This window comes from Scophthalmus maximus, chromosome 17 (assembly GCF_022379125.1).
Source record: "Scophthalmus maximus strain ysfricsl-2021 chromosome 17, ASM2237912v1, whole genome shotgun sequence".
Classification (NCBI taxonomy): domain Eukaryota; kingdom Metazoa; phylum Chordata; class Actinopteri; order Pleuronectiformes; family Scophthalmidae; genus Scophthalmus; species Scophthalmus maximus.
In genome coordinates this window covers 12,303,705-12,322,491 of record NC_061531.1, presented here as the reverse complement: position 1 = coordinate 12,322,491, position 18,787 = coordinate 12,303,705, and the positions used below count along the sequence as shown (strand labels likewise).

The following is an 18,787-nucleotide window of genomic DNA, read 5'->3' as shown; positions in this document are numbered from 1 at the left end:
CATGATGTCTTGAGTCGCACACTCATTAAACATGTAATGGGGGAAATCCCCCCACTACTGAGCAGCTGGTCTTCACTCCAAGTCAAATTAAACGTAAAATACAGCCAGAAGTGGACACTTTCCTCCGTGGGCCTGTTCAAATTATGATCCTATATCTACCCAGCGAATGCATTATTGTGTACTATAATACTATAATACTTTTTACTTGCATGTACCTGACGATTGATTTTGAAAACTATACTGTGTGTGATAATTTTACCCTCCACGTGGAACGAGGAGGCCCTCGCACAGCTCTGATCTCATCCTCATGAAGTCACCATGGAGACCCATGAACAGACAGACGACACTGAGTCAGACCTTTGGCAAGTTCATGGAGGAGATGCTTGGTACACCTCTGTGCAAGTGTCCCCTCAGAGACTTTGGCGCTGTTTCAAAAGCAAAGGGTGGTCACACCAGACCCCCATCAGATTCAGTTTGTTTTCTGTTTTCCTGCACTTTGTAGGAAGTTTAAAATGTAGATGCCTACAACTTATGCGCAGAGCTGTGCTTGTATGAAAAGAGAGAAAATAAATCATAACCAATCATATGAAAATGAAAAAAGGAAAACCATGAGTAACTATATCACTCTTATGGACCGTCTACCAGACAGTCCTCATGTCTAATGATCATTTATGACGAGGAAATCAAACAGCCTCAAGACTGCGCCTCAACAGCTACTGTGTGGTGACCAGGGGGAGGAAGTACGAGGATCAGTTTTAATGGTGTCACTCTGAGAGCGTCGCTTCAGTCAGAACAACAACGTTGTGAGTCATTAAGAAAGTGAACTTGATCAGTCGACGCCCATTTCTCCTTAAACGAAACCTAAAGGGAACATGCGGAAATGAGAGGAACGCAGCTGTCCGCCCAGACGTGACTCTGCGCCGGGGTCCAGCGGTGGTGAGGACCTGTCAGTTCTGCGGAAGAGGAGGAGGAGAAGACCTCCGGCTCGGGACGGACTGAGTCGATGAAACCAGCGTCGCCGCTGCACCGAGATCGAGGCGATACGAGTCAGACTTCATGTCTCAGGTAGGAATAAACTCGACCCGTAAAAAAGCTGGAGTGACCTCTCTGTCACATGACACCTCTGGGTAAGCCCCCCCCCCCTTGAAACGCGGTGTAATATGTTGTTGTTTTGTAATGACGCCTGTCGGGGCACCTACATATTTTCTCGTTAGTGTCGCGGTGTTTTTCTGTTAGGCGAGTCAGTGGCTAACGTTAGCATCGCGGCGCTGGTTGCTACGCAGCGAGTTGGTCCAAGAGGCTCAATCGAAAGCGACAGCGCGTGATTTAGTGACACGCGATGGCGTCGTGACAGTTCCCGAGTCGGTGGGGATTCTGCGTTATCGATGACCGTTACTGTGCTTATGCTTCGTTGACGATTTTTTTGGCTGTTATCGTGTTTTTTTTAAGTAAACCGAAACAGGAAGTGACTTAAAACATGACGAGCGTGTGATTGGCTGCACAGCGGAGCCAAAGATCTTTTTCCCGAAGATGATTCACTCTTCCCTTGGAAAAGTTGTCCCAGCTTCTTTGTGTACAGTACCAATGGAAAAAAGCTTATGCAATATATATATATATTTTTCATAGTTTTTCTCTTTCATCGCTATATGTACATTGCATGTACATTTGTACATTCAGTTTTCTGCTATTTTCTTTGTACTTTATTTCTTTATCACCAATATCATGATTTCAGACATGTTAAACCCCTTTTGAAAAGTGATCATATAATTTATTGATTCTCAAAAACAAGCAACATTTCTCTGCGTGGCTTGTAATCTAGGGCGACCCACTGTGACGTCACCCAGTGATTTGTGAACTGGCGTTTTGAAGCCTTAAGTAAGTATTTATTTGAATATTTTTTGCCAGTGGTGCCATATTGGCCTTTTTTATACAGCCTATGGTTGTTACTATAAATAAGAAATTAAGTGAACATCCAGTGGTAGACCACTGCAAGGGGTGTCATTTTCACAAGTGATTCTCAACAAATGGCATAATAATCATCTCATCTCATCTTAAACCGCTTATCCGGGGTCGGGTCGGGGGGGCAGCCGCTTCAGCAGGGGGCCCCAAACTTCCCTTTCCATAATAATAATAATCAGGAGTAATGAATTTATACTTTTCATTCATCACTTTAAAACTAATAATCTAAATAGAGCATTATGTTTATTTGTGTGTGATTTAACTGTTTAAGGGTAATGTCAAGTTTTTCAGCACGTGACATGTGACCGCAGCTGGAACAGGAATGTCTAATGTGAGCGTCAAGGAATAATAAGAATGCATCCAGTCTCATTGGGCTTTGAGAGGTCTAACGCGTTTTTTTGATTTCTAAAAACTCCAAGATGGTGTAGTACTATTGTCACGAAGAACTGTGTGTATTCCAGTGCGAAGTGAGACCTCCTACTGTTATTCTCCTCTCTGGCCGTAGCGGGCCTGTAAGCGGTTGCGCAGCAGCGTCTCACTGATCACAGGTCGGTCCGTCGGTTAAGAGCGTTCAGAGTGCAGGTGGAAGACAAGGGGCTGTCCGGACCAGGGGGGGGGGGAGGGATCGAAACTGTCTCAACTGGCAAAATGGAAAGTGAAAGCATCCTGCCACATGGCATGATTTCGATTTACCGTTTCATTCAAGGCTTCTACAGAGAACTCTGAAGTGAGTGAAGATGAAGTGCTCCGGTTGTGGCCATACTGTTTCGGAGAGGACGGCCAAGTTCTGCTGCGAGTGTGGCGCGAAGCTGTCTGTCCAACCTGCGAACACACAGGGTGAGTCCGTGCATTTAGAAATGTCGGTTTAACAATATAGATTTGCTTGCAGGATTCGATGACGCTACCAAAAGGCAAAGAAGGAGAGCTCGAGCAGTCATAGCGCAGAGTTACAGTATTCCGCTATTTACAGTTGTGTGCATTTTACTTTGCTAGATTACACTTTGAACGTTCATTCCAATTCTTGATAATCGTTAGTCGAAATCCTGTCGCACAATCCACGTCGATGCAAGGGTCAAATGCACACACTACACACTCCTGTGATCTTTCTTCCGGGCCCCGTGTGAATTCGATGCTCAAACTATTTGTCCTGCAGGTCTGATCTTAGTACAGCATTCAGAATAATATTTTTGGAGAACACTAGGCTACCCTCAATGTGAAATCTAAAATGTGTATGTAAAGTAATGTGTGTTGATGTGTTGTTTAATCAAAGATACAAGATAACATTTGAGATCAACATCAAAATTGTCTCCCATGGGCTAAATGGACACTTTATGAGCTTAGTTATGTTGTTTGTACATAATTGAAGCAGAATTTTAAATAAATAATGGGCCCAGATCGGTCAACACTGAAAAACACCTGAATGTCTATCTTTTTCATTTATTAATGTATTCATTAATTTTGAGACTGTTGTCAAGAATTTATTATTTGCAAGTTTTAATGCAGAGTGTATCCCCTTTTTAAATCTTTCACCAACTACCTGATGCGATTTGGATTTGAATTATATGCAAAATAGTCTGTGTCTACATGCACTGCTGTTGAAAAGTCCCGATACTTGATATCTGATATGGTTTTGAACATTTATCTTGACACCAGATGCAGAAAGTCAGCCCGGACCCTTGGTAGCAGACCTGAAAGGTACAACCTTTCACCAACTACCTGATGTGATTTGTATTTAAATAATATGCAAAATAGTCTGTGTCTACATGCACTGCTGTTGAAAAGTCCCGATACTTGATATCTGATATGGTTCTGAACATTTATCTTGACACTAGATGCAGACAGTCATCCCAGACCCTTGGTAGCAGACCTGAAAGGTCCAACTGAGGAATCAGCACCACAGAAAAACGTCCCACCTGTGGACGGACAAGAATCCAACAAATCCCCCAAACGACCGAATGAAGAGACCATCGGCAACCAAAAGAAAAAGGTGAGTGTAACTCACTGCCTTCCTTTTCAAGAGATCATATTGACTCCTATTGACGGGTGTTTTTATTACTTGATCCGTCATTTAACTCGGTGTGTGAAGGCTTAACAACAGAAACATAATCTGAAATCCACATCCTCCTCAAATAAATCCATTGTTTACCCAATAAACTGGGGACTCAGTTTTATTTATTTTCTGGTAACTTAAAAAAGGTATTAGTAGTATTTTCTGGGCAGAAATTATCAAATTTTTTCCAATGCTTGCACAAATCTTAACTCAAAATTCAAATTGGCAAAAGATGATTTCCTTTAAAAAAAGGAAATTATCTCAAAGTTTGTTTTACCCTTTATTAACGTGTGCAAATCGAACTCTCAGACAGTAGAACAGAATCGAGAAGACCTCTTCTTCTGTTAATGGCTGGGACTAAACAAACAATTCTAATGATATGCTAATTATCATGGACTCATTTGGAATAACTTTGTAGTCCAATTTTAATTTTTTTCGATATTTATAAATCCCCCAAAAAAGGAGAGAAAAAAAGAGAAGTCTGCCTGTAATTTAGATTGTGTATTTCGATTGAAGACAGTGGAAACTGGATTTGAAAACTGATCCTGTACTGTCTTTTCTTTGTAGAAAAAAAAGAGGAAGAAGAAGAACAAAAAGAAGAAAGATGGCAACATGTTGTCAGACCAAGATCAATGCCAATCTGACGTGTCACATGTCTCCCTGGAAGACGACCAGAGGAAGAGGATGCTGGGCGGAGAAGGCTCTTCTGACAGTGACAGCTCAATCTTTGCCATAGATGAAGCTCCAGACTCACTCAAAGATGAGCTCTCCTCAGTAGAGAGCCAGCCTAGCTCCTTAGTAGCTAGCGGTGCTGTTGCTCCGTCTGAAGGCGCACAAGTCATCCAAACTGAAGAGTCTGCTGCAACAGCAAAGCAGTTGGAAGAAGGCCAAGGTAACACTGACGAGGGAGAGAGCAACACACAGAAATCCCTCAAGACCGCACCAGCCGACACTCCGACTCAACATCCCACGTCAGAGGACAAGAGTGCGACTCCTCAGTCAGGTACAGGTAAAGGGAACAAGGCCTCTAACCCTAAAGATCAAAAGGCTGAGAGAAAAAACTCAAAGACAGACTCACTCACCACTGAACAGCCTACACTGGACCAGAATGCCAACGTGGAACCAAGTGTGAAACAGGTGGGACAAACCAAAGGTAAAGGAAAGAGTCTGCAGGAGCAGAAAAGGAAACAGACTGTGTCATCTGAACAAAAGATGGTTTTTGGTTCTCAAACGCCAACAAAGGTAATGCTGACAAAAAAAACATGAAAAGTTATTAACACTGACAAACAGAAACATACATTTTAATCTGGCAAACGTGTTTAATGATCCTTGTACAGGCTGTCAGCACAGGCTCGAGTGTGGACCCGGAGGTGACAGTAGAGCACATGGAGGTTCAGCAGTCTGGAAGTGGGCCGGACTCGACTCCAACTCAGACTTCAGACGCGGACAAGGGAACTAAGGATAAAACAGAATCCAACACCCCAGCTGACCCGCCACCCAGAAGGTGATGAAGCTCTCTTAGATAATTTCTTTGGATCGTTTTGGCCAGGTTATCCCTGTTTGTATGTGTTTGTGTGTGTTATTAACTGTATTTTTGTATTTACGTATTCTTGCCTTTTAGGTCGACCAGGAACCAGACCATTGCTGCACATGACAGGCTGACAATTTACTTCCACGCCGTGCTCTCGAAGGATTTCAAGTTTGATCCAGATAAAGATCATATCTTCATCAGGGCTGGGTCTCACATTGGGTCATGGGAGGAAAATGCGACTCTGCTGTCTGTGACAAGGTATGATGTCGAAAATAGTCAGTGAAGTACAGATGGTGGTCATCTATTATGAATCCAGCCTGTTTTGTTTCAGTGACCAACTTGCAACCATTGCTAATACATCATCCACTCACTTTGTGCTCCTTGTACATTTTACTGACTTTCCCCTTTTACACAGGGATCTTGGAGATGATGGTTTTCTCGTTCAAGGCAGTTTGATGACAAGAAAAAGCGAAGCCGTATCTGAGTCGATACCATACAAATACGTTGTCTACAACAGCAAAAAGGAAAAATATGAGTTTGAATTCATATACAAGTTGGATTCTGTGAATGACATTACCAACAGATGTTTGTTTGTGAAGTCCCACCTCCTCAACGACGAAGGTAAACGCAAACTTGACTAAGGCCATTAATAATTTGAATACAATATTTTCTGTTACAATTCTGAAATGTCTGTCTTCTGTCTTTTTGTTTAAGGGGACTGGCATCAATATGATGACATCATCTGTGCCGAGCCGTCAAAGAACATGATCAAACGTCTCAAAGAAAAAATCTGGCCTGAACAAAGGAAGAGTCTGATTCAAGGCAGAGAGATTGCTGGGAAAATCATGTTGACGACCATTTTTGATCATCTCAGTAGCTGGAGTGAAACCAATTTGAGAAGTTTTCTGATCCAACTGAATCAGTTCTTTGAGGTTTATGGGAAACCTTCTGTCTATGAGGAGAAACACAAGAGATGGATCTCCTTGAGTTATGGAGAAGATGATGTAAGTTCAGTCTTCGCATAGTAGACCTATACACGGTTTATGAACACCTAGGCGGAGTAATCTTGAATGTTCTCTGCTCTGTGCTTTTCTCTTCGTAGGTGAGGAAGATGTTAAAGGAATTCATGCTGACAAACCTGATTCCTCAGTTGCTGCCCGATGAAGCTGGGAAGATGCTCTACGTTCAGGACGTCATGAGGGCAGCTGTGATCATGCTCTATGTGTGTAAAAAGCATGGCATCAAGCTGAAAGACGCTGAGCTTCATCGGCTCTGCAACGCACTGTGTCTTCCCAAATTAAGCAAGGATGATTTCCTTCAGTACTGGGCAGATTTTTCAAAGGATGTCTCTTTTCTGAAAAAGTAGGTGCCCAACCTTGTCATTAATCCTTTAACTATCAATTACTTCAAATGGCAGTCATGATGATTTAAGAGACATAATCTACTGTTTGCTTAATATTTGCTTTGATATTTCATTTTCTTTTCATATTCATTATAAACTGATTTTTGTCGTAGTCTGCCAGAAAGTTTGGCGTATCTGATAAACGCTGTGAAAAAAGCGGCAATGCCGCGATGGATTCTGGTGCTTCCACTCCTCCACCTCCTCAACGGCACTGCAAAGCCCTTCGAGGTACCAGCCCCTGGAAACTTGAAGTACAGCTCATCCTGGGCAGGTTTGCAAGGCCTTGAAATGGAAACATACATTAACAGTCAAGACAGAAAGTAAGAGTCCCCCTAACTTTGCCTAACTTTGTGCATTTATCCTGAAACATATGGGCGTTAGTGTGCACCTTTTGACAGTTCTCCTTTTTTCAGGGCACTGGTGAATGTGATGAAAAGCCACAGTCACTTGATGGAGGTGGACGCACTGCTGGCGCGATCCTGCTTGTTCCTGATGACAATCGATGAAATGATGGAGTGTATGGTCAACATCAACGTTGAGCTTTTGGACATGCTTCACGTTTTCACTAATAAAGCTCCTCAAGATGTCGGCTACAGTAACTTCCAGGTGAAGTGGAAACGGTTGAAAATAATACATTTCCGGGTGAGAGTACATTTCTTTATATCAATCTGGCTCTTGGATTTTTTCTTTTACAGACCGTGTCTGAGATTCTCTCACACATCCAATTGCAACTGATCGAAGAAAAATACAGGTGATTCTAAACCTAGCTGATTTTTCTATTGAAATGTAAAGGCATGACGCCACAGATGATTTCCGCTCGTTGGAAAATTGTAATTGTCTAAGCAGTTCTCATATTAAGTAGTGTTTTGGCCTTTCCATGCTCTTGTATGCTTTTCTTTTTTTTTTCCTGTGAAAGACCATGAAAGGAATTTCTCCATGAACGGTTGACATTTCGTTGACGTTCATTGTTCTTTTTTGTTCATAGTTATTTTACTGAGGCTTACAGGAGAGAGTGTCTGGCAACAGCAGTGAAACTGTTAGACAAGCTCTGCAAAGGAGTCAAACCAGCGTCATATGCCAAGGACTGCACTGATATTCCTGTAGCCTGCATGAATCTGGTTGCATCAGTCTCGGACTTTGTTCAAAAACAACAGGTATGTGAGCAAGCTGTCACCATTTCAACGAGAATTAAGTTTTGCTGATCTCAAATAATGTAGGCCTTCTAATGATTTTCATGTAGGAGACTCCAGAAGGCGACAAAGGGCAGCATTATGCAAAAAACCTGATCTCTCAGGCAATGATCATCATGAGAGGTTGGATCAATCGGTCCTTCAAACATTGTTTGCTCAACAATTCTCTGACATCCCTGTACCGAGTTGAGGCCACAGCGGAGATTGAAGTGAGCAGCTTTGTAATTTTTTTTCGTACATTAAACACTAATATATAAACGATGCTCTCAACCCACTACTGTCAGAGGATGCTGCTAATGGTACCGTTTGTTGCTTGTGTTTTACAGATGTGGAACAACATAATCGCCGTCCACTTCAAAGAAGAAGATTGCACAAAAGAATGGAGACAGAAGTTTACAATGGATTTTGAGGGCAAGTTCAAACAGGTAGGTGATGCAAATTTTTCAGATTTCCGTTGATTTTCTGACTCTGTTTAAACTATAAGATATTTTATACATTTTATGTTTTTGTGGTTTAAGGAATCTGCTCTTGATCAAATTGAATTCTACTGCACAAAGATAGAAGAACTCAGTGGTTCCCATCCACATGTTTCTGCTAGTATTGAGAGGTGTGCTCTTGAGGCCGTTACATCTTTGTGCCAGGTATGAAGACTTCTCATTGACTGGTAACATTTGCTAACCAGTTCACTGCATCTGTCAAAAATATACACAGTAATGCTTATTGCTGTTTTTTTCCTATCATGCAGACAAAGTCTGAGGGCAAACTGTTTGAGAGGATGAAAATAAACTGGAAGTTTGGGAAACTCATCTCAGCCATTATCCAGAAATCATGGCCAAGGAACCAACATGGAAACTATGAGGAAGATGAAGAAGTGATCCTTCAGCACCTCCTCTCCTGGACTGCAGCCAAAGACATTTTCAAACTACATGGTATAACTTCAGAAAAAACAAAATACCAAAAATTAGAACAATTCTATAGGGTACAGTGGTAGAGGATGATAGTGAAAAAACTGCCTGACTGTGTCAGAAGTAAAGCAAGGTAAGCATTGTTTTTAGGTAAAACACTGACGTGCAATTTGTGTCTTTGCAGGCGCAGATGAAACGCTGTTTCAGCAGCTCTCGCAAGATGCCAGGGACAGATTTGCTATAGCCATATCTGCCTTCACAGCCATCAACGATCAACTGGTCCAGGGAAACATTACGATCAGTCTGGTCAATATCATCATGGAGAATAGAGATGCCTACTTAGAACTGCTGAAAATCGGTAATAATGATTGTCGTCAAAGCTCTTAAGAAATTTGTTCTGCATTTAATTAAATTGTCCATTGGCCTAAGCCTGAGAGGTTTTTTGCTTTGTCTTGGTGGTTTGATATTCCCAGATTGCCTCTCTGAGAATGAACAATACAAAGATATTGTCAAAATGAGGAGGCTGTTACAATGCAGACAGGACGAAGTGAAAGCTGTTTATCACGAGAAGGAGCTATTGGACCTTTTCTTAACAATGAGCCACAAACTTGAGGAGCAAATGACAGGTATGCTGGTTGTATCAGAAGAATCGAGCTGCTTTCAGCTTTAGTCAGTTTGGTTTGATCCCAATGTTGTCACACATTTAACACCTGCTTGTCCAAATTCCATGACAGTCTGTGTTGCCTACATGAAAAAGAGACAGCTGGGCAACGTCGACATGATGCCGCTGAACCATTTCATGGAGGTTCATCAGTTTGATGAACTGCCTTCTGAGATGGCTGGTGTTGTCACCTTCTTCGGTCTGGATGAAGACATCAAACAAATGGCAGAGGGCCTGTACACCTTTAGAGACAGTTATATATTCCAAGTGTGTTGGGAGAAACAAGCCAAACTCAGGGCCTCTGAAGAGATTGACGACGATGATCCTAATGACCCTGAAGTACCGGACATCAGTGCAACACCACAAATGATACATGATGACATTTTTGTGCCTTGCTATGCAAATTACGAAGGCATCTACGCTTGTCTGAAGAACAGCAGTATAAAGCTTGAGGAGGTCAACCAGCTCTTTGGAGCGTACAAGGGCAAGTACGAAGAGCTTGCACAGGACCTGGACATCATGTGCAGAGTTGACAAATCAACCGACAAAAAGTGGATCCACAGCCGGGTTCAACAGATTGAGCAGTATCATGAGCTTCATCTTGCCGTGGCTGCAGCTCAAATCATCATGATGGTCAAAGAGACGCTTTGTCTTCAAGGGGATTTCAGGGTTCTTGAGACTCTCACAGAAGTTGTAAGTGACCATCTTTCAACTTTGTCTATTATGCACCCAAAACTTCTATTCGGTTTAAACTCTACCAGGCTACAAACCTCCCTCTTTGCACCACGTGTGTAACAATATGTATTTACGATGCATGTGTGCTGATAATGCATACAAAGCTAGACTGCTGATGTTGAGTTAAACGACAACAGAGACGTTATATTAGAGCTTTCTTTAACAAGCAATGATGAGGTGGTGAGTTATTCAGAAGAATCTTGTAAATGTTAACTTTTGACTTTCTTATTGCAGAGTCGAGCAGACTTTCAGAAAGAGCAGCTCAACCGGATTGACAACGAGTTGATGAAGGCAAAGAAGGTTCTGGTTGACATCAATGAGCCCCGCAGACTGTGCTTACAGGAGCTGGGACTCCGAGGACACTTTGTACAATGGGTCAAGGATTCACTTGAAGGTAAAGTGTAGCTTCTTTTTTTTTTACTCTAATTATTAATAATGCTCATTCAGGCAAATTACTTAAAAAATGTAACTTTTTTTAGATATCAATGAGTTGAAGGTGTTCGTTGACTTGGCTTCCATCTCTGCGGGAGAGAATGACATGGACGTGGATCGTGTCGCTTGCTTCCATGATGCTGTCCTTGGCTACTCTTCAGTGCTTTACGAGCTCAAACCAGACTCTGGTTTTCCTGCCTTCAAAGAAGTTCTGGAGAAGCTCTGGAGAGCTTTGGAGAATGATAACAACCTACCGAAAAAACTGGTTAGAGGACCCTTTGCTAATACGCCCCCTAAAAAAACTAGAGCTTTACCCAAATATTCATCTATTAAATTAACACTTTGGTATTAGGTCGATCCTAGACAGCGAATTATTGATGATGCCACAGACAGTTACACAAGACAAAAAAATCCCTCAAATGTAAATGATTTTGTGTTCGTGCCTTCACAATACTTTATATCTGAAACACATTAATAATAGATAATACAAATAGTAAATTAACTGCAAACATTCATATGAATGTTAGTGTCATAGTACTTAAAGAATCCTCACATTATTTAACAAAAATTTAAATAACAGCACATTTGAGGAATTGAAACTTCTCTTGCAGCGGGACAGTGCACGACATTTGGAATGGCTGAAGACTGTGAAGGACAGTCACGGGTCAGTGGAGCTGTCATCTCTCTCGTTAGCTTCAGCAGTCAACAACAAGGGCATCTACGTGATCAGAGCACCAAGTGGAAAAATGGTAAATAACTAAATCCAAGTTAACTGCATCCCTATGACCCTGCAGCACAGAGGTGAACTCTGAACAAAGTTCCTACAAAATTATATATGCAAGTGTATTTCTGTTTTTCAATCTAGTTGAGTCTTGACACCGCCTTGAGGCTGCAGATTCTCGAGGAGCATGATGACGGTCGGCAGATGCGCTGGTATTCTCTCGAAGATCTGCGGGAGCTGCAGAATAAACTCATGCTAATGTCTGGGAAAGGGGATCAAGGACAGAATGAAGTTGATCACTTTGCAGAGGTACGTATACTGAAATGTTGCACTTTTATTTGATTAACATAGGTCTTTTTGTTTAGCATAGCAAATTAAATGCTTCTACTTATACTGTAAATTCTTATACTATTACTTTAAACTTGTACTTCCTATAATAGTCATACATATTCAATGTTTGACAGCTATGCCATACTGGGATGAACTAAGGGGTTATGCAAAGGCATGATCCTACATCATATTGGGGAAAAAAAGATAATTGTGCTTTATTTTTCAGGTTTTTGCCAGTGTTCAGAGACTAGCTGAGGCTTTTATTGCCCTCCACATTGCTGGGAATCCTCTGTTCAGACACTGGGAAGCACAAATCAACTGCAGTTTGAGCAGCAATGAACCTAGCATTATGATGGACTTTAACCTGGACAGTGTTCTCAGTGCTGTCATTGTGGAGGGCAACATTGAGGAGCAGCTTCCTGACCTTTGCAGGAAAATGGAGAAATGCCTGGACTACTGGATGGGTTTTGTAGACAAACAGAGATCCCAACATTACTATCTAAACTACTATACAGCCGAACAGATTGTTTACCTGTGCAGCAAGCTAACTCTGCAAAATGTGTCCAGTGTAGAGGACCAAGTTCTCATGATGCTCTCCTTTGTCAAGCAAAATTGCACATCCTCCGACCTGAGGCAGGTATGGCATGCACTCCAGTATGAAATCCTCACAAAACCACCTGAGCAAAATGAGGACATTGAGTTTCAGACCTTTGTTGTGGTGCCCAGAAATGAGCTGGGAGACATGGACTTCACCAGCGAACTGGATCCTCTACCAAGTCTCATGGAACAAACAATTGGTTCCCAAAAAATCGATCTCATATGGAACACTTATATGATAGACTTGAAGAATTTTCTCCCGCACATTCTTGATGTAAAAAGTCTGGGGCGACTGTTGGAAATTCTGGCTAACAGAAAAGATGAGAGTGGAGAAAATGAGAGTGAAGAAGACATTTCAGATGATTACATTGGGGATTTCATAAGGAGGCAGCTACCAAAAGGCTTGGTTACCGGAAGTCCTAACCTCATCATTTGCCCACAGGATGAGGTCCTGACATCTTGCATATCCATTTACATGAGTAGTGAAGGCGAGACTCTTCCCACCTATGATGAAGTCCTCCTGTGCAACTCCTCAACACCATATGAACAGGTGGAGCTTTTCCTCAGACGCTGCCTCAGCACAGGCTACAGAGGACAGAAGATATACTCTCTGCTATATGGAGATCTGCTCACCTATGATGTGAGCTCTAAACTTGAGAACTTTTTTCAGCGAATGAAAATGCAGAGCAGGAAAGACTATAGACTTGTTGTTATCTGCTGCTCAGAAAGAGAACATGCCTACCTCCCATCGGCCTTCAGCCAGTACAGATTGCACATGGTTCCCCAGGAGCCATTGGCAAGGATCCAGAGGTACCTCCACACACACTTCATTGTTCCAGCAGATCAATGCAGTGCTGCCGCTGCATTCAAAGACCGACTGTGCGTTGGTGTGGTCTCATCCAGAAGGGCTGGTGTTGGTGTGTATTTATCCAATAAGCTATTTGAAATGTATTATTGATTGGTAATATTGTTCACATTGTGACTCTTCACTACTACTACTATTAATATCTGCAATAATTACCTCTTTTTTTTCAAATTGCAGGTAAATCTCTCTACATCAAGAGGCTGTATGAGAAACTCAAGCGCTCAACCAAAAAGCCGTCAATGAAGAAATGCATTCGCTTAATTGAACCTAATGTTGATGAGAATGTTGTCCTTCAATCTCTGTTGGACACCCCCAAGATGAAAGAACCCACAATGTTCCATTTTGACATCACATCATCGGTAATAATGTTTTTTTGGTTATTTCTTTGGACGTGTCTCAAAAGATTACACAAGTGTTAATGGATTGTGTTTTTTTATATGTGAAAAGGTGCAGAAAGGCCTCCACGAGTTTCTTTTCAAATTGTTGATTCTGCGCTATTTGATGGATTCTGAGGGAAAGATGTGGAAATGCAGTGACAACCAGCTGTATGTCATGGAGATTTTAGAGCCCACTGTCAAGTCAACCAGAAATGCTACATGGCAGGTCAGAGTTCTTACTAATTTTTGCACTAACACTACTCAGTTGTCATATGATTTGAAACCGTTTTTGACGTTAGAATGCGTTATCATCTCTTTTTTTCTGTTTAGGCTCAAACTGTGAACAGCACATTCATTGACGTGTTCCCAAATATTTTCTGCCGACCACCCAAAGAAGTGCTAGAGCTAGAGACGACGAAGCACGAAGATCCTACCATTGTGAGCACTGATGATCCAATGATGGATGATGAAGAATTCAGGAGTGCAGCCTTTCAGCGGCCATATCAATATCTCACACGATTTCATAACCACATTGATCTTGATGTGTTCACATATAAGGGTGTTGAAGGGTCACATGTGGAATGTCTTCAAATGCTTCTCATGTACTGCGGCATTATGGACCCATCCTGGGCAGAACTGAGAAATTTTGCATGGTTCCTTAACCTTCAGCTGCAAGACTCTGAGACCTCTGTTTTCTGTGATTCCACTTTCACTGGAGACACACTAACTGGATTCAAAACCTTTGTGGTGGACTTCATGATTCTGATGGCAAAGGACTTCGCCACTCCATCACTCAGTATCTCTGACCAGAGTCCTGGCAGGCTGCAGATTGACCTGACTGGTCTCCGAGATGAAGACTTGGCTCCTTTTCGAATTAGAAAGAGATGGGAAACAGAACCACATCCATACATCTTCTTTAATGATGACCATGTGTCCATGACATTCATTGGTTTCCATCTTCAGCCCAACAACCAAAACTCTGTCGATGCCATTGATCCTACCTCTGGAAAGGTGATAAAAAACAATGTCATGACAAGGGCATTGTATGAAGGATTAAACCTACAGAGAGTCCCTTTCAACATCAATTTCGATGACCTACCAAGAGGGGAGAAAATCGAGCGACTCTGCAGTGTTCTCGGTATCCAGTGGCCTCTTGACCCTGATGAAACATATGAGCTCACGACTGACAACATTCTGAAGATGCTGGCAATCCATATGCGGTTCAGGTGTGGCATCCCTGTCATTATCATGGGTGAGACAGGGTGTGGTAAGACCAGACTCATCAAATTCCTTTGTGAGCTGCGGAGGAGTGGCGTGCCCTCTGAGAACATGAAGCTGGTGAAGGTGCATGGAGGGACAACTTCAGAGATGATTTACAGCAAAATCAGAGAAGCGGAAGACATCGCTTTAATCAACAAGCAAGACTACGGATTTGACTCTGTTCTCTTTTTTGATGAGGCCAACACCACCGAGGCCATCAGTAGCATTAAGGAGGTCCTCTGTGACAAGACAGTCAAGGGAGAGAGTTTGACATCCCACAGTGGATTGCAGATCATCGCAGCATGCAACCCTTACCGAAAGCACACAGATGAGATGATTCAGAGGTTAGAATCCGCTGGTCTTGGCTACAGAGTTCGATCTGAAGAGACAGATGAAAAGCTTGGATCAATCCCTCTCCGTCAGTTAGTATACAGAGTTCAAGCATTGCCGCCAAGCATGATACCTTTGGTGTGGGACTTTGGACAGTTAAATGATTGCACAGAGAAAATATACATCCAGCAGATTGTACAAAGAGTGGTTGAAAACAAAGAAATCAGTCAAAGTTACATCAAGTGGATCACAGATGTTCTTTCAGCCTCACAGAAGTATATGAGGAAAAGAGAGGATGAATGCAGCTTTGTCAGCCTGAGAGATGTTGAACGCTGCATGCAGTCTTTTGTTTGGTTTTATGAAAACCACGTCATGTTTTTTACAGAGCTGGAAGAATTTGAGAGTCAACTAAATTCTGACAAAAATGAAAGGCATCAGAGACAGTCTGAGGACAGAGACCCAATTTTCTGGTCTCTAGTCATGGCTGTCGGAGTGTGCTACCATGCCTGCCTAGAGCACAAGGATAAATACAGAAAGAAAATCAGCAAAAGCCTGCCGCCTGTATACAGCCCAGCAAAGATAATGCAGGAAATTTCACTCATGCAAGATTTACTTTTAAGTGGTGTGCCTATGGGGGATACTATTGCAAGAAACAGTGCACTGAAAGAGAATGTCTTCATGATGGTTCTCTGCATTGAGCTAAGAATCCCCCTCTTCTTAGTTGGAAAACCTGGAAGCTCTAAATCTCTGTCCAAAACTCTGGTGGCAGATGCAATGCAAGGCCAAGCGTCTCATTCTGACCTCTACAAAATGCTGAAACAGATCCACTTGGTGTCTTTCCAGTGCAGCCCTCACTCAACACCAGAAGGCATCATTAATACATTCAAGCAATGTGGACGCTTTCAGGAAGGAAAGAACCTGGATGAATACATTTCAGTTGTGGTTCTTGATGAGATTGGCCTGGCTGAGGACTCTCCAAAGATGCCACTGAAAACCCTTCACCCACTTCTAGAAGAGGGATGCATTGACGATGAGCCGCTACCGCACAAAAAGGTTGGCTTCATTGGTATCTCCAACTGGGCTTTGGACCCTGCAAAGATGAACAGAGGCATTTTTGTCTCCCGCGGTGACCCTGATGAGAAGGAGCTTATCGAGAGTGCTAAAGGTATATGCTCCTCTGATGCAATGGTTTTGGAAAAAGTCAGGGATTACTTCCAACCTTTTGCAAGAGCCTACTTGCACATCTGCCGCAGACAAGGCAAAGGGTTTTTTGGCCTACGCGACTATTACAGCTTGATCAAGATGACTTTTGCAGTTGCCAAGGCTTCTCAACGGAAGCCCACAGCAGAAGAAACTGTGAAGGCAGTGTTGAGAAATTTCAGTGGCAGGGATGATGTGGATGCAGTTGCTGTCTTTACCAAACGTCTACAGATTGCACCAGACCTGGACAACATCAGTGCCATTGAGTTTGTGAGAGAAAACATTCAGACAGTTGGACAGGAAGAAGAATGTCGGTATTTGCTGGTGCTAACAAAAAATTATGCAGCACTACAGATCCTGCAGCAAACCTTCTTTTCAGAAAGTGTTCAGCCAGAAATCATCTTTGGATCCAGCTTCCCGAAAGACCAAGAGTATACCCAAGTCTGCCGCAACATCAACAGAGTAAAGATCTGCATGGAGACAGGTCAAACAGTTGTGCTCCTAAACTTGCAGAACCTCTATGAAAGTCTCTACGATGCTCTCAACCAATACTATGTCTGCTTGGGAGGACAGAAATATGTGGACCTAGGACTGGGAACCCACCGTGTGAAGTGCAGGGTGCACAAAGACTTTCGGCTAATCGTCATTGAGGAAAGAGAGGTGGTGTATAAACAGTTCCCAATACCTCTCATCAACAGGCTCGAGAAACACTACCTGGACATCCACACTGTCCTCAAAGCTGATCAGAGGAGGATGGTGGATGAATTGGAGAGATGGGTGAGACTTTTTGTGTCCCTCAGCAGCCAACACTTGGGTCATACGTACAAGTACCAACCCGCAGACGTCTTCATTGGCTACCACTCAGACTCATGCGCTTCTGTGGTTCTTCAAGTGATAGAGAAGCAGAAGGAAAGTTTGGAAATCTCAGAACCAGAGAGGCAAGTACTTGATGAAGCTAAACTCGTACTGCTCAAATGTGCTACACCAGACTCTGTGGTGCGGTTGGACTGCACAGGGCTTCCTAAAGTAGAGAGTGAACATCTGGCCAGTGTCTACTTTGAAGAGCAGAATAACAACTGTTTGGCTGACAACATTCTTGCTCACACAAGGCAGAAAATCCATGGCTGCTCCTCCTTCACAGAGGTAACTCTTAAAGTCGTTATGTAACACCATTTTTAAATAAATCCTGCATTTCTTGTAAGGTCTCATGAATTACCATTTCAAACCATAGGTGACAACATTCTCCAGACTTTTGACGACATCTGACTTGGAACCACTGGAGCAAATGTTTCAAAGTATTGAGCTTCTCTCACTCCAGCAGTTCGACACAGAGCACTCCTTCCTGAAGAAGATCAGGTTTGTTGATATATCGGGGAATATATAATTTTACACTTCATAGCAGCTTTGATCCATTGATCTAAAATGTGTGGTTAACAAAAGTCAGTCAAATTGTGAAAGGTATGATATCAGTCAAAAGATCAAATCTCTTGTTTTCTTGTAGGAACTTCCTCACTGTTGAGAATGGAAGCAGTCACATTGGGCCCTGCAACAAGATCCTCATCATTCAGTGTGATTTTGATGAAGCCTCTCACAGTGCCAACCTCATTGCATCTGCAAAGTAGGTCTAACATTTCCTTTTGGCTAGGTATGCACCAGTTTATGGTTTTGCCATATTCATTTTTTTTCTTTTAATTTTTAGGTATTCATCCATCAACGAAATCAACAAAATAACTCAGGAGAACACAGGATGCAAGGTGTTTTTCTACTTTATCGTCAGACTACCAAGAATGGAAGGAGGGACTTCCTATGTTGGCTTTCATGGAGGTAAAGCTAATGCATCTTTTTAAAAATCTTTGTTTTTAATCACATTGTTTTAAGAATAGGGGATAATCTGAGACATTCCGCTACATACAGGACTCTGGAGATCGGTTCACATTGACGACCTCAGGCGGTCCAAAGACATTGTTTCCGACATCAAAGCCTTGCAAAACATGACAATCAGTCAGATGTTTGAAACAAGGTTGAGTATGCCTGAAGGTAAGTGATTGATGAATAATTTATAGGAAGTGATAATAGCCACTACATACAATTTAGTCACCTCCAAAAAATTATCTGTGACCTCAAATTACTAATATCTTTTGCACAGCCATGGAGGTGGATGATATGTACACAGAGAATGAGCAGCAGGGGGCAGAGTTTGAGAAAAATGTGAGTCCAACATTTACAATTTGCAATATTTTTT

General features: G+C 42.3%; 1 protein-coding gene across 2 annotated transcripts in view; it reads left to right on the top strand.

Annotated features, from left to right (window-relative positions):
• The first annotated feature begins 863 nt into the window (after window positions 1-863).
• Window positions 864-18,787, top strand: part of rnf213a (ring finger protein 213a) — a 29,031-nt gene continuing 11,107 nt past the window's right edge. The window contains exons 1-35 of one of the 2 annotated variants that reach the window (XM_035614080.2): window positions 864-1,065; window positions 1,820-1,875; window positions 2,666-2,796; window positions 3,613-3,654; window positions 3,792-3,946; window positions 4,577-5,251; window positions 5,347-5,513; window positions 5,631-5,798; window positions 5,956-6,161; window positions 6,255-6,544; window positions 6,643-6,902; window positions 7,056-7,262; window positions 7,356-7,548; window positions 7,638-7,693; window positions 7,928-8,096; window positions 8,183-8,341; window positions 8,459-8,557; window positions 8,651-8,773; window positions 8,878-9,061; window positions 9,222-9,395; window positions 9,511-9,663; window positions 9,772-10,391; window positions 10,668-10,827; window positions 10,913-11,130; window positions 11,477-11,614; window positions 11,731-11,895; window positions 12,143-13,430; window positions 13,556-13,737; window positions 13,826-13,981; window positions 14,086-17,688; window positions 17,777-17,901; window positions 18,047-18,163; window positions 18,245-18,369; window positions 18,460-18,582; window positions 18,692-18,753. In XM_035614080.2, coding sequence (XP_035469973.2) covers window positions 2,697-2,796; window positions 3,613-3,654; window positions 3,792-3,946; window positions 4,577-5,251; window positions 5,347-5,513; window positions 5,631-5,798; window positions 5,956-6,161; window positions 6,255-6,544; window positions 6,643-6,902; window positions 7,056-7,262; window positions 7,356-7,548; window positions 7,638-7,693; window positions 7,928-8,096; window positions 8,183-8,341; window positions 8,459-8,557; window positions 8,651-8,773; window positions 8,878-9,061; window positions 9,222-9,395; window positions 9,511-9,663; window positions 9,772-10,391; window positions 10,668-10,827; window positions 10,913-11,130; window positions 11,477-11,614; window positions 11,731-11,895; window positions 12,143-13,430; window positions 13,556-13,737; window positions 13,826-13,981; window positions 14,086-17,688; window positions 17,777-17,901; window positions 18,047-18,163; window positions 18,245-18,369; window positions 18,460-18,582; window positions 18,692-18,753 — 10,662 coding nt within the window. In that variant the 5' untranslated portion in view covers window positions 864-1,065; window positions 1,820-1,875; window positions 2,666-2,696. The remainder of the gene's footprint in view (window positions 1,066-1,819; window positions 1,876-2,665; window positions 2,797-3,612; window positions 3,655-3,791; window positions 3,947-4,576; window positions 5,252-5,346; window positions 5,514-5,630; window positions 5,799-5,955; window positions 6,162-6,254; window positions 6,545-6,642; window positions 6,903-7,055; window positions 7,263-7,355; window positions 7,549-7,637; window positions 7,694-7,927; window positions 8,097-8,182; window positions 8,342-8,458; window positions 8,558-8,650; window positions 8,774-8,877; window positions 9,062-9,221; window positions 9,396-9,510; window positions 9,664-9,771; window positions 10,392-10,667; window positions 10,828-10,912; window positions 11,131-11,476; window positions 11,615-11,730; window positions 11,896-12,142; window positions 13,431-13,555; window positions 13,738-13,825; window positions 13,982-14,085; window positions 17,689-17,776; window positions 17,902-18,046; window positions 18,164-18,244; window positions 18,370-18,459; window positions 18,583-18,691; window positions 18,754-18,787) is intronic. The other variant, XM_035614081.2, reaches the window with a different exon arrangement.